Source organism: Chelonoidis abingdonii, chromosome 5 (genome assembly GCF_003597395.2).
Source record: "Chelonoidis abingdonii isolate Lonesome George chromosome 5, CheloAbing_2.0, whole genome shotgun sequence".
Taxonomy (NCBI): domain Eukaryota; kingdom Metazoa; phylum Chordata; order Testudines; family Testudinidae; genus Chelonoidis; species Chelonoidis abingdonii.
The window spans coordinates 25,983,524-25,999,140 of record NC_133773.1 but is presented as its reverse complement, the minus strand read 5'-3'; the positions used below and the strand labels follow the sequence as shown (position 1 = coordinate 25,999,140).

At 39.6% G+C, this 15,617-nt stretch overlaps 1 protein-coding gene across 1 annotated transcript in view; it reads right to left on the bottom strand.

The window, feature by feature from the left end:
• The window catches only part of PDLIM5 (PDZ and LIM domain 5), a 177,863-nt gene that overhangs the window by 23,819 nt on the left and 138,427 nt on the right, over positions 1-15,617 (bottom strand). The window contains 1 exon segment of the mRNA XM_032762585.2: positions 8,732-8,916. Coding sequence (XP_032618476.1) covers positions 8,732-8,916 — 185 coding nt within the window.

Below are 15,617 nucleotides of genomic sequence, written 5' to 3'. Positions count from 1 at the left end.
TTTTGTTGTAATGTAATAGCTCTTGGTGGGCTGTTTGTAGCAGTAATTAAACTCAGGATCTCCGAACCCAACCCTGTGCTGTCTGAGCTAATGGCAAAACTCCCACTGACTTCAGTATAGTCAGAATTTCAACCAGGTTCCTCAGTAAGAAGGCTGTAGTAGACTCAAACTTCTCCCCATGATATAACTGCCACCAGGTGGGCACAGTCAGCGTTTGTCTTGGTTACGTTGTCATTATACGTAGGATAGGCTGTCACATCATGGCTAGTGCCAGGTTTAAATTTTCTCACACATTGGAGGTTCTACCTATGGTGCCAAGGGAACAAGCAAGAAGAAAGAACAGCTATCAGTTTGGAGAATTACAGAAAGATGACGCTACAGAGAATAAATGGTAAATTCATGCCTAGCAAACATATGAGGACAACTGCAGGGAAATAACAGAATTTTTCAGACAAAGACCTCTGGGGAACAATTCGTCTATGTTTAAAGCAAGCTTCCAAAATGCTCTCTCCATCAAACAGAGCATGTGCTTAACACATGTTGCTGGCTCAGGATTAGGCAACTGACAGTTGTAGCTATTGAAGAATATGCTGACATTCCAATCTTGCTTCTGCTGGGAAGGGATTGTGTATCTTAGTGGGATCGGACAAAGAAATAAGATGAGAAGAAGATATAGTACAAATGGGAAAAACGAAGTTAATATACTCTGGTAGCAGTTCACTTAGTATTACTCACTTAGAAATTAGTTTGTCTTCTGAACCTTACATCACAAATCCTCCATATCTGATCCTATTACTCAGCTACAAGGTCCAGGAGACAAGAGAGCTGCTGACTAAAATGCAATACCCTTTCCCAGATGGAAAATTGATTTTTAGGAGCTGAACCAGTGCCACTTCACTTCAGACCCCCAAAACTAAGCAGGAACCTCAGGAAACAGTACTGGAAATCCTCTTGATGGCACTTTTCCTCCTAAGTCAGCACTCCTCCTAAGTCCATTCCCCAACTTCAGTGCAAGTAGCAGGGTGATCTTTCATTTTAAAAAAAGGTACATAAAACTAAAATCCTAGCCATTTCTGACTATTAAAGATCCCACTAGACGGTCTACAAAACTGGTCTGTGCCCTGGCCAAATTCCAATTTGGGTAATTGAAGTTACTGAATAATTCTATCTTAAAATGCCCCAGTAATGTCAATTCGATACAGTATATGTGCTGAGTGAAGTGCTTTGGGTCTCTTTGGGAATGAATGGTGCTATATAATATTTAGCTACTAAATAGTAAAATGACACTGGAATGTAGTCATAATTCTGTCAAGAGTAATTTGTTTGCAAGAAGATTCAAATCTTGGCAAGAATTTCTTCTCCTGGCCATTGAGGAGAAAATGACAAGTTCATCAGCTAGACTTGATATCAAACCATGTTTAACAACAGTAGTGGTCACATTTTCTACTCCCAGCGTGCATGTACCCCATACACATGAAACATGGAGGTTACTTACTGTAACTGGAAGTTCAAGGTGTTTGGTTCCTATCTATATTCTCCATGCGGGTATGCATGAGCACTATGCGCCTCAATCCAGAGATTTTAACCATCAGTGTCCATTGGCCCACAAATGCACAACTGATCTCTCCTCCCGAGTGAGCATATAAGAGGCAGCATGGGTCGATGCCCCCTCAGTTCCCCTCTTCCTGGGAATCCAACCAGATCTGAAGCAGAAGGGATGGAGGGCAAGTAGTGGAAAACAGAGCAGGATCGCACATCTCAAAGAACTTCTAGTTCCAATAATCAGAGGGGTAGCCGTGTTAGTCTGGATCTGTAAAAGCAGCAAAGAATCCTGTGGCACCTTATAGACTAACAGAAGTTTTGCTGCTTTTATAGTTCCAATAAGTAACCTCTGCTTCTTGAGTGCTTGAGTATCTGTATTACACATACGGGTGATTGGCAAGCAGGGCTCAGACTTGAGGTGGATGCAAGGAAGCTGGCAGCAAAGATGCATGCAGTATTGCAGATCCCACCGCTACATCTGCGGCAAAGGCCTGGACTAGTGCATATCATGTAACAAACATGCATGTGGACCTTAGGTGGCTGCTTTGCGTATGTACTGCATAGGGACCCCCTGCTGGGATGGTATCATGGTAGCCTGCGCTCTTGTGGAGTGGGCCGTTATATTGTTGGGAGGCACAATGTGAGCTAGCCTGTAGCACTAGATAATATATACCTCTACCCTATTATAACGCCACCCGTTATAACACAAATTTGGATATAATGCAGTAAAGCAGCGCTCTGGGGGAGTGGGGCTGCACACTCTGGCAGATCAAATCAAGTTCGATATAACGCAGTTTCACCTATAATGCGCTAAGATTTTTTGGCTTCCGAGGACAGCGTTATATCGGGGTAGAGGTGTAGCTAGAAAAATCACTCAAATCTTTTAAGAGATTATAGCTTGACCATGAGATCTCTCTGCTATTGCAATGAAGATTCTTGGAGACTTTGATGGGTTTGGGACTTTGCAAGTAAATAGCAAGTGCACGCCAGAAACTGAGGGAGTGAAGTCTTCTCTTCAGAAGTAGTGTGTGGTTTTGGAAAAATGACAAATAAATGAATGCACAGGGTAAGGTGAAATTTGGAGATGACTCTGTAGAGAAGTTTAGAGCGAAGGTGAAGGTTACCTTGTCCTTCCGACATACCATAAAGGTACGGTCTGCCATGAGGGCTCCCACTTTGCTGAACCTCCTGGCTGAAGTGATGGCCACTAGAAATACCACCTTCATGGATAGGTGGGACATAGAACATATTGCTAAGGGTTCAAATGGAGGTCTAATAAGTTTTGAAGGCATGAGTTTAAAATTCCCAGTGGTGCTGGTTTAATGACTTGCAGAAAGGCCTCGATGGGGCGCTTCGTGATTTGTATCATAGATGGGTTGTAAAGACAAAGCACCTGTCTACTGGAGGGAGGAAGGCATTAATGGCTGTCTGTGAGGTTCACCTGTAATGAGCTGATCAAGAGACCAGATTTCCTTGGAGACAAGAGGTAAACTAAAACTATCTATATGCTTGAAGAAACTGGGTAAGAATGACTGTGCTGTATCCAGGCAAAGAAATGCCTCTATTTAGCTACATAGCATGTCCTAGTCAAATCTTTTCTATTCTGGATAAGTGTAGCCTGAATGGGAGTCGAACAAGAGTGCTCTGCTTCTGACACCCATCCAAACACCAGGCTGTAAAGGTGAAGGGAGCCCAGGCTGGGGTGTTTGACTCTGCCCCTGTCCTACATCAGGAGTTCTGAAGGGATGGAGCTTGATTTGGAGGGTGGGCTGATATTGACAGAAGCTTTGGGAACCAAAACCAAAGACATACTGCCTCAGACAAGAGGGACTCCGGCCTTGTCATGACTATTCTTTCTTAGGACCTGTGGAAGCAGGGGATGGGAGGAAAGGCATATCTGAAACCATTTGTCTATGATAATAGAGTGCCACCTTGGGAGTTGCAGCCTGTGGCTTCCCACTAGATGGTCTACAAAATGGGTTTGTGTCCTGGCCAAATTCCAATTTGGGTAATTGAGGTTACTGAATAATTCTATCTTAAAATGCCCCAGCAATGTCAATTCGATATAGTATTATTCTTCACTTCCTCTCAAGATGCTGAGGAACAAAGACCAGTACCAAGACGTATATAGAACGCTAGATGAACAAGACTCCACAGAAGGGGTGCAGGGAGTTCCAGTGCGGAAAAACTATAGTTCCTGTAGGGTAAATAACTGTTCTTTCTTCAAGTGATTCTTTACATAGCTTCCACTTTTGGTGATGAACAAACAGTTGTCCATTTGTGTGGAAGTGAGCACGAGGACAGAAACCGCAGTACAGCCCTACCAAACAAGCGTCTGATCTGGAATCTTTCACCAGTGAGTAGACACTTGTGTATGTCTGGACCAAATTCCATGTAGCTGCCCCATAGATTTCAGAAATTGGGATATTCTTCCAACAGGACGGAGAGACTGCCTGAGCTCGAGATGGCTAGGTGGTTCTAACTTGGCTAACCCATAACATGTCTTTATTCAGGTTAGAGGCCCACTTACATAACCTCTGAGAACGCAGCCTGATCCTTAACCCTCTCTGAAAAGGCCACTAATGTCAAGGTGTGTTTCTGAATTGATTTGTCCTATCGATGTAAAAAGAGACTGCATATTGTAGCATATTTGTGAAGCTTAGCTTCCTCTGAGGTTTGATGAGGCTTGACAAAAAATACCGGGAAATAATAAATTGGTTTGTGTGGAATTCTGAAACAATTAGGACGAGGCCTGCCTTTGAGCCTGTCCTTATGAAACACTGTATAAAGGGTATCCATCATGAAGAGCTGAATGGTCCCTATTCTTTGAGTCAGTGTCAACTGCCAGTAAAAAGGAAGTCTTCATAGATAAACAGTGAAAGGAACAGGTTAAGAGTTCAAAAGGGTGTCCCATTAAGTCAGATAATCGTATACTGAAGTCCCAAAAAGGAGGGGGCTTCTTAGATTGGGGAAAACAAATGAAATGAGACCTCTGCAGAATCTAGCAACTGTAGGGTGGGGAACATATGGTCTCATCATGAACTGCAGGATGATTTGCAGATATTGTAGCTAAGCGTTCTCCCTCTGGAGCTGATAGGCAGTCCCAAAAGTTGTTGTTCATGTTAGTAGGTAGTCCAGAATAGCAGAAACAAAGGGAGACAGATGACACTGCGCTGCTCACATAGAAAATAAATAGCTTCTATTTTGTTAAATAGATCAGCCTGGGTATTTCTTGCACTACTGCCTGCTGGCGCTGACTGAAGATGACCCTCCTGAGTTAGACCTATCATGGGTTTTTTGGAGTGACAGAGAGGGAGGGGAATCTTAATCTGGAGGGCGACTTTATTTGCTGCTTATTGTAGGCATACCAGAAGACATTACCCTGACTAGTGATTGATTAGTGTAGTCTAAAATTATATAACTAAAACTACCCATAATGCTCATGCTATGTACATAGGACAAGCGCCTAATCACACATCTGCAGCTTCTTTGGACACCACACTGAACTCTACCACCATGTTCAGCTTTGTTACGGATACAGCACGATGTGATGTTCAACATACAATTTTAAAACTGCTCTAAATGCCACTAATACTAGAAGCTGTTGCTTGAAACAATCTTCAAATGTTACAAGCCTGCTATTAATAGCAAATGAATATGGACAGACTTCTTCTTTTATTTCTTAAGACAGACATCCATGCTTATGAAGGGCAAATTTGCTGCTTAAAAGTATGAAATACATTTTTAACACTGCTGTATGCATGCATTTCATGTTAGTAAAAACGAGAACCAGCTTTCCTCTCAGAAAGACACTGAATTACTTTCACTGTGTGACAAATAGGCACTTTTGAAAATTCTACTTAGTCTAGATCTGCACCTTTAGGCTCCTAAATACCTTTATAAATCTGGCCTGAATTGTTTTTAGACTGTGAAGTGTCAGGAATTTCACTTACCAAGGACACTCAAAGCTTCAGATACACAGAATGCAACCAGGAAATAGAATTAGTGACCGAGTATAAAATATGCCTTGAAATGGTTCAAGTTTTGTTCTGTTTCTTAAATGCATGATTACTTCTATCCTGAGGAGTTGTGCCTGTGAGAGAAAGGTTGCTGGTCTTAACTTCAGTGAGTAAATTTAGGCTCAGGGAGACCTTGAAGGTTTCCATTTTGTAAAATATATGCCTGAGAAAAAGAAGATCCAATCTCTGCTGTAATGCTGTTGTAACCATGCCTAGATCTCTTTCATCTGTTGGTTTTGCATTACTACCTTCTTCAAAAGACTTCTGGGTAACACATGCTATCTAAAACCACAGGTGAGCTAACGTCAGGTTTAAAGGGCAGATCTCAAACGAAACCTGTAATATAATCTCCGGTCAAGCTTGAGATACCTTGGTGGCTGTTAACATTTCAATCAAATCGTGAAATGCAGCCTCTTCATTATTTCTTAACACAGTGACAAGTATACCTACCTATACTGCCCCGCCAGACTGAAACTCAGATGGTTTAAAAAAACAAAATAAAATAAAAAAGATTTAGAAATGGCAGAAATTCTATGTCCCGCCCCCCCGCCCCAGTGTTTTAACAACCAAACAGCATTTAGACACAGACACTCTAAAGGACAGCACGATAAGTAAAACATGACATAACGAAAGCCAGAAAGCCTAACCTCTTATCCTACTTTTACCCCAGCCTTTGTTATATTTTTATTGGAAAAGATAGTGACCTGAGATGTAGCTCCCAAGGAAGCTGGCTACATTTAAGGCAATCTAAGCCTGGTTCTCCTAAAACAATCTACCCCCAAACTCTACAGCAGGACAATAGGCTAAAGGTGATTATGGTCACTGTCTGCATAGAACTTCTCTACAGTTACCAGATCACCTTGAACTAGGATGAAGGAAGCTGTTTTTTTTTTTTTTTTTTTTTTTTACTTTATTGTCCATGGGATTAGGTGTTGATTATTCAACCTAATGCTTTACTGCCCCAGCCACTCTCTTGTGCCTGCTAGCACACAGAATGAAGTTGCTTTCATTCAAATAGAATACCTCATTTTAACAGCCTAGCTGGGATTCACATTAACACAGACTTTTGATCTGACAGAATCAGTTTGTATGGCTCTTAGAATTGTCAAATGTTAATAGGAACATTGTCAAGGCTTAATGATGTAAAGCTAACACTTACACACGCAGCCCTCCCTCCACTATATAGATGTCTTGAAGACTTGAAATTCTTAGAAAATGCTTGAATACAAAAAAGCAAAAAAACCCATCAGAAGCCCTGAACTCATGAGCAACAAAGACAATATGCAATGGATTTCAAAAAAGAAATCAGGCTGTGTTTCTGCTTTGTATCACCAACATACAATACTAATTTTTCAAGGGATACTAATCTTTGTAAATATATGAATATACTGTAAGAAAACTGATTTAATTCATCCTTATACATCTTTCTTGCTCCATGCTTATATGGCATCCATCACCCCTTCCCCCCCAATCCATCCCAAGCATTACATGTACATTAACGCTGCAGTAGTGGGATTTTGCAATGAAATTCCTATCAACATATTGAAATTGACTGTCCTGCTGCTGAAAAGCCAAGTATTGAAATGGATCTCCGCAAGTCAAATAAACCAATCATCCTGTGGAAACAAGCACTAGTACACTGGGAAAGAATTCATAATTTAGACAAATATTTCATGTGACATGTCACTATTTAATTCACATAGGTACCATATTCACACCAATGCTTGCTACAACTGCATGATGATCTGAAGGCATAACTTTAAGAGGATATTTTTAAGACAGCTAATTTAAAGAAAAAAATTAGTAAAAATATAGACTGACTTAAACTTAAATAAACCGTAACTGTGTCAGTAATATCCTGCTGCCTTAAGAAGATCCTTACTCTGTGACAGTGCTATAAATGAGGATAGAAGTGACAGTGTACTGCCATCATGAGGATCTTTGGTAGTACTGCTTGTTCAAACCAGAATATATTGGCGTCTTTATTAAACAGACAATAATATAACCATATGTTCCAAACACTCCATTATAAAACATCCAGCATTAACACCATATGTTCTCTCTCCATTTTTACATTGGGCTCATTGAGATTTATCTTCCAGCCTGTATGGATTTTTTTCAAAAAAGGAAACTCTCTTAATAGTAGGGTTAAAAAAAAAAAAAAAGATACTTAATGACTCAAGTTCCATCAGAAGCACAAGAGAGAAAACCCATTTCATTCTTACAAGGAAACTGATGGTTATAATTTGATGAATAAAAACTTCCTTGGTTATTTTCAAATGCATGTTCAAGTACAGCCTGGGGCCAAAGATAATCTCAGTTTGGGAAGCACTGTAATTAAAAAGGTTTATAATATCTCAATATACTACACATGTCATTACCACAAAATGAAGATGAATTTTCATGTGGTATATTTCTTAGAACAAATACTTATTGCAAATAAACACCTTTTCTCCTGGATCACACCACTGTCTTGCTCTTCTTTTTTTTTTTTTTTTTTTTTTTTAAAAAGGCTCATGAGTGTATTCTCCATAAGAAAGCTCTCTCAGCATTGGTGCACATGGATAAAATTTACTAAACTTTCATATTGTCCTTACAGGAACCAACCTTTAAAAACTGCACTACAAAAACTAAAAAAATTGCATATTCTCTTTTTGGTACCAAAGGTAACTAATCAGAAATACCGAACACTTAACAAGCTCTGCATAATACCGATGGAAGATTCTCAAAATAAAAAAAATCCAGCTGGGAGAAGGCATAGTGGCAACATGCTATATGTATGTATCTTCTTCACAGACAAAATATATCTTCATACATCTTACACACATCTGGGAAATTTCCACTTCTAATATTTTAAATTTCTTTTATCTGACTTTAATAAACAAACTAAGGACCTGTTTCAACTTTTACTCATAAGAAGAAAATCAATTACATAGATGGGACATTCACAAAAAAAATAAAAAGGCCAGGCCCACAAGTACATTTAAAATCCAACTGACCTAAAAAGTATCATCAATGAATATTGTTAAATGACAAAATTGGATGAGCAATTCAAATTATTTAATCTGAATTTAAATATTGTTTTAATTCTTATAGTCAAATAAACTTGAGTATTTTAATAAGGTGTCTAAAGTTCTTTAAGTGAATAAGAAAGGCTTCTTTAAAATTACCTGCTTGGTTTGAAGGTTCCCAACCTGAGTATTTGACAGCACTTTGAGGTCCAGTTGGTTTAAAGGCAGTAGCAGATGTGATATTAGCTGCAGCTGGTCTGGTGTCAGTTTTGTCTGGACTTACAGGCATGCTCCTCACTGAGGCAGCAGCATAAGCAACAGGCTGTGAAGACTCCAGGGAATCACTGTTCAGAGACAAAAAGAGTATTTCTTACCCAAACAGGAACACACACATACTTTCACTTCAGTAAGACCCAGGTGTGAAGGGTTTTCCATTCATACTAAAGCATGAGTTGCATGAGCAGTTTTATCATAATCATACTTGAGATTACCTTCTTACGCAAAAAGTCACAGATTAGTCCCAAATCCTACAAAACTTGCCCTCAAGACCCCTATTAAAATCAAAACTAATTTAAAAACTAAGCCCACCTATCTTTTTTCTTCTCCACTGTGTAAAATCTCTCTTACTGAGAGTTTTGGGTTTTTTTGGACTACTGCATACTTAGAAACAAATGTTCCTGCTAAGGCATGTTAAATACTTTTTTTAAGCTATTTTCTTAAAATTTCTGCAAATAGTCAATATAAAAGTCCCTTTTACAGCATCTTTTCTTCAGGGGTAGAATCCTCTACCTTAAACTCAGCATGACATTAAGACTATTCCATTACTGACTTTTTAAATATATTAACATTTTCTTCTTGGATAGTGGGTAAGTGTCCATATGTCCATAAAAATGTCAACACAAAAATGACTGACACATGCAAGTGATGGGCAACTACATTCCCATATCTGACTATTTTAGTATTTGAAAAGAGCTCTAGTGGTTTCATACCAGCATGCACGTAATATTTTTATATTGCCTTTTTAAAGAAGTTTAAAGCTGATTCTATGTCTTAAGGTATGTACAGTTCTGCTATTTAAAAAAATTTTATATATATTTATTTTTTACCCTTTTGACAACTGTCATTAATTGGAATTCACACGCATTGTAAGTGCCCACTAATTAAGCTACTGGAAGAAAATGCTTCGTTTCTGATTTCCACAAACTGTTTGAAAGCACAAGCATCTCAACGATTTGTGCAAGGTTACTTGTTTTAAAAACCCTAGTATTTATCTTTGAAAATATTTTCATAAGAAACCTTTAAAATAATGCTGTACTTGCTAATGAAAATAATAGACATCAGACTTGAAGGTCAGAAGGGACCATTATGATCACCTAGTCTGACCTTCTGCACAATGCAGGCCACCCACCCACTCCTCTAACAAACCTGTGTCTGAGCCATTCAAGTCCTCAAATCATGGTTTAAAGACTTCAAGGTGCAGAGAACCTTCCAGCAAATGACCCGTGCCCCATGCTGAAGAGGAAGGCGAACCCCCCAGGGCTTCTGCCAATCTGCCCTGGAGGAAAATTCCTTCCCAACCCCAAATATGGCAATCAGCTAAACCCTAAGCACGTGGGCAAGACTCACCAGCCAGACACCCAGGAAAGAATTCTCTGTAGTAAATCAGATCCCACCCCATCTAACATCCCATCACAAGCCATTGGGCATATTTACCGCTAGCAGTCAAAGACGAATTAATTGCCAAAAATTAGGCTATTCCATTATACCATCCCCAAATTTATCAAGCTCAGTCTTGAAGCCAGATGTGTCTTTTGCCCCAATACTCTCCTTGGAAGACTGTTCCAGAACTTCACTCCTCTGATGGTTAGAAACCTTCATCTAATTTCAAGTCTAAACTTCCTAGTGTCCAGTTTATATCCATTTTTTCTTGTATCCACATTGGTACTAAGCTTAAATAGTTCCTCTTCCTCCCTAATATTTATCCCTCTGATATATTTATAAATCATATCCCCCCTTAACCTTCTTTTGGTTAGGCTAAACAAGCCAAGCTCTTTGAGTCTCCTTTCATAGGACAGGTTTTCCATTCCTCCGATCATTCTAGTAGCCTGTCTCTGCACCTGTTCCAGTTTGAATTCATCCTTCTTAAACATGGGAGACCAGAACTGCACACAGTATTCCAGATGAGGTCTCACCAGTGCCTTGTATAACGGTACTAACACCTCCTTATCTTTGCTGGAAATGAAATACCTCGCTGATGCATCCCAAGACCACATTAGCTTTTTTCACAGCCATATCACATTGGCAGGCTCATAGTCATCCTGTGATCAACCAATACTCCAAGGTCCTTCTCCTCCTCTGTTACTTCCAACTGATGCCTCCCCAGCTTATAACAAAAATTCTTGTTATTAATCCCTAAATGCATGACCTTGCACTTTTCACTATTAAATTTCATCCTATTACTATTACTCCAGTTTACAAGGTCATCCAGATCTTCCTGTATGATATCCCGGTCCTTCTCTGTATTGGCAATACCTCCCAGCTTTGTGTCATCCGCAAACTTTATTAGCACATTCCCACTTTTTGTGCCAAGGTCAGTAATAAAAAGATTAAATAAGATTGGTCCCAAACCGATCCCTGAGGAACTCCACTAGTAACCCCTCCAGCCTGACAGTTCACCTTTCAGTACGACCTGTTGTAGTCTCCCCTTTAACCAGTTCCTTATCCACCTTTCAATTTTCATATTGATCCCCATCTTTTCCAATTTAGCTAATAATTCCCCATGTGGAACCGTATCAAATGCCTTACTGAATCGAGGTAAATTAGATCCACTGCATTTCCTTTGTCTAAAAAATCTGTTACCTTCTCAAAGAAGGAGATCAGGTTGGTTTGGCACGATCTACCTTTTGTAAAACCATGTTGTTGTATTTTGTCCCAATTACCATTGACCTCAATGTCCTTAACTACTTTTCCTCAAAATTTTTTCCAAGACCTTGCATACTACAGATGTCAAACTGACAGGCCTGTAGTTGCCCGGATCACTTTTTTTCCCTTTCTTAAAATATAGGAACTATGTTAGCAATTCTCCAGTCATACGGTACAACCCCTGAGTTTACAGATTCATTAAAAATTCTTGCTAATGGGCTTGCAATTTCATGTGCCAGTTCCTTTAATATTCTTGGATGAAGATTATCTGGGCCCCCCGATTTTGTCCCATTAAGCTGTTCGAGTTTGGCTTCTACCTCGGATGCGGTAATATCTACCTCCATATCTTCATTCCCATTTGTCATCCTACCATTATCCCTAAGCTTCTCATTAGCCTCATTAAAGACTGAGGCAAAGTATTTGTTTAGATATTGGGCCATGCCTAGATTATCCTTAACCTCCACTCTGTCCTCAGCGTTTAGCGGTCCCACTTTGTAAACCAATAGAACTACAAAAAGCAAGAAACACTAACTATTTCTGTAACACAAAGACATGGTAGAACACATCAACAGAGCCAAAACTACATCCATATTTCATCCTTCCTTGAAATCAGAAATGCTAACACCTTTGAAATCCTATAAACTTTCTCTCTATGGGAATTTACAACTCTACAGCACATGTGGATGGACTGCCATGTACTGAAACAGAGCTATGGTATTAGCATATGATACCAAGTTTGTGTAGTAAAAATCCCTGATACTTTTTAGTGAAAACTAGATAATACATGTGCACAATGACGACTTGCCTATTAAAAAAAAGTGAATTTTAATACTCTCAAGAGCTATCCCTCATTATGAACTAGTGAGCTTACCTTCTGTTTGCTAGTGACAGTGAAGTGTCAATATTTCATGTGCCTAAGACCGTTCTTGTGGATTTATGACAAATCCACATACAAGGAAATTCAGACTTAAGTTAAAACCAAATCCTCAATTCACCTCATTGTACTTACAGCCGCTATTGGAATTACACAAACCTTTAATTATAAGAATAGTTGTGATCAGCTGCCATAGTGACTGATTTATGATTGTAGTGTATATGCAGTGACAGACTAAGCATAAAAAGTAAGCCCCCATGTTCTATAGCGTTAATATGTATGTCAAAAAAATCGTTGGAGGCAAAAATCCATAGATTACTGATTCTTTAGAAGCTTAGAATACACATCCTTTCAACAGAAGACTTTAAGGAGGTGTTAAGGATCTGTAGTATCAAAGTCTGTGTATTTGAAGACCATTAAAAAGGACATAGTACAACAAGTAGCACATCTACTGATGAGGATCAGACACTCAGGCCTTGTTTTCACTGTGAAAAAAGGTCTATTCCTAACTTGAGGCAAAATCCTAGTGAAGAAAGCCAATTTGTAGTTTTTACAAAAGTGAGTTGGTTGAGTTAAACCCTGGGCTCCTGCAAGGCATTAAAATTTGACCGGCTAACTTGCAAGAAAATGACAAATTGCCTCGTCCTCAGTAGGCTTTTACCTCAGGTTATCCAAGTAAACTCAGAACACATTTTGTCATAGCACAGATGAGGCCTAAGGAGAAGGCCTGCTCTGGCACCTTTAGGGTGGGTGAAGGGCCCAGGGTGGCATAAAGGGACAGCTGGGGGAGAATTTTCCTGGGACAAGCAATGTGGAAAACAGTTGTAAAGATGTCTTCTAATGACTCTCTCACAAGTCCTGGCATAGATGGAGCGTCAAGGGAATGGATAAAAAGGTGAAAGCCATGTCACAGTCTGGACAGCAGTATGCATCAATGTGGAGATTTTGAGCAATGGTGCCATCCATAGTGTAGCCAGGATAGGCTGCTGTAAGTTTAATAGCCTCTCAGCGCTGTCCCAATTATGCCAAAGAGTATCTCTAGGCCCTGGAACAATCCAGCATTGAGAGTACAAAGGAGGCTTAAAGCCACTCTAGCATGCCCTTCTCCCCCTCCCAGCCCGCTTAAAAGTACAGCAGAGTCTCTCATCCCAAGAGCACACCACAACAATGACCTGGATTCTACAACTGACTTCTGATCAGTGTCCAACTTATTCAAGGTCCCCATTCTGATAGTTAAAACTTTTCAACATCTTGGACCAGACTAACAATTCTCCATTCACTACCCTCCCCAGACCACTGGGTTCTCGTGTTTACAGTGATCTAGGATAACTCAGGAACTGGAGACAAAGGCACTTTCACTACTCAGTCCCATGCTGTGGAAATTCCCATCAGAGAAGTTAAGCATATTCTGCAGTCTAATCATTTGTAAAGGCCAGTGGGGTGAGTGTGTGTGTGTGTGGGGGGGGGGGGGGGGGGCGGAATCACTCTTTATAATAGCCTGTCCTCACTTTCTGCGGCAGAGAAAGACAGGAGGAGAAATAGGGAATCCTGTCATACCCCAGGACAGCATGAGCATAGTCTGTATCTGCTTACATTCATATACTGACTCTTAAATACTGCATTCCATGCATCCTAATACTATGATGAAGCACATTTTATACTTCAGTGCTAACTTTTTTCTGTTATTTAATCTCAGTGATCATTTGACCGTAATGCCACAATTTGTCTTTCTTTAGAAAGATCCTGTAACAGCAAAAGCAAAGTGACCTTCAAACAGCAGATTATTTTTCCAGGCAGTGTCACGGTTAAAATGTTGTTACTGATTTTGATTTTCTGTTTTCATTGTATGTTTATGAGAAATTTGAAGTCCAAACACTGATGACATGCTTGTTTATTTGGACGTTATTTGGTCTGCAATTCATTAACACAGTACATGCCTAAGGGCTGGTCTATACTGAAAACTTGTATCGGCACAGCTACATCTCTCAGTATTGTGAAAAACCCACACCCTTGAGATGTGTAGCTATGACTACCTAACCTCCAATGTAGACAGTGCTATGTCAACAGAAGAATTCTTCCTTTGACCTAGCTATCACCTCTTGGGAAGGTTGGTTGACTACACTGATGGAAGAACCCTTCCTGTTACTGCTGTGTTGTAAGTGTAGACATTGCCTATATTTTTTGGGTTTTGTGAACGTAGCCTCCCTTTCTATGTGTGTGATTACCTATTGGTGTAAATGTTATTTGAATGTCTAAGCACCTGATTACACCAAGACATCAGGGAGAATCTCCAAATGATACAAACGGTGCTGCAAAAAAACTTTGGTTTCACGAAGAAAAGGAAAGTGAGGTTACGGCCCTGTTTAAAAAAAATAAATAAATAGATCAAGTACTAATATAGTAATAACTTAGGCTGTGATCCAAAGTGCACTGAAATCAATGGCAGCCTTTTCATTGACTTTTATGGGTTTTGGCTCAGGCCCCTCAGATATAAGTAAACTTACTCCCACAAAGGGCTCAAAAAATGCAAGTTATTCAGCAAAGCTGACAGTAATTTGTTTTTCTGCTCCCTTGGTTCTTCCAAGTTTTTCCCACACCAGTAGTTTTACACCACGTTCATCTGGTCCTAAAAACTCAGTCAATATAGAAACCAGTCTTACAAGTGCTCATGTTCCCCATAAATCCCTTTCTGATTTCAGTCCATGATTCAGTCAGAGACTGATTAATGGGGTTGTGTATTTAGGGAAGACTGAGGACCTCCTGAATGAGTGTGCTCAAAAACACATCTCCTAGACTTCCAAGTTGATTTGATATACCCACCATTACAGCCACTCAGGCAAGAGCCCCATTATATATTGAGGATCTTCTCAGGAGACTTATTTTCTTCTTCCATTAACAAAAATTGAAGCAGTTTCTTTTCCCTCCACTCCAAAAACCAATCACCAACTGACAAACCACCTTTAAAGTAAAATATGTTCCCTCATACAAGAGCACATGTAAGAAAATCCTACTGAATTAACAACTTCCTTTGCACAAAGACAGCTTTGTTTTTAAAAAATTAGCAAGGTGGAGCCAGATTCTGAGAGGCTATCAATACAGTCCATTGACTTGCATTCATTCTAACCAACTTACACCATTGGAGAATCTGGCTCAAAAATGGAAAAAGCAACTTCCCAAAGTGGAAGCACCAGATGTTGAAAACATGACAGCTTGCTGTATTATAATATCCTATTTTAACAAAAAATTGTA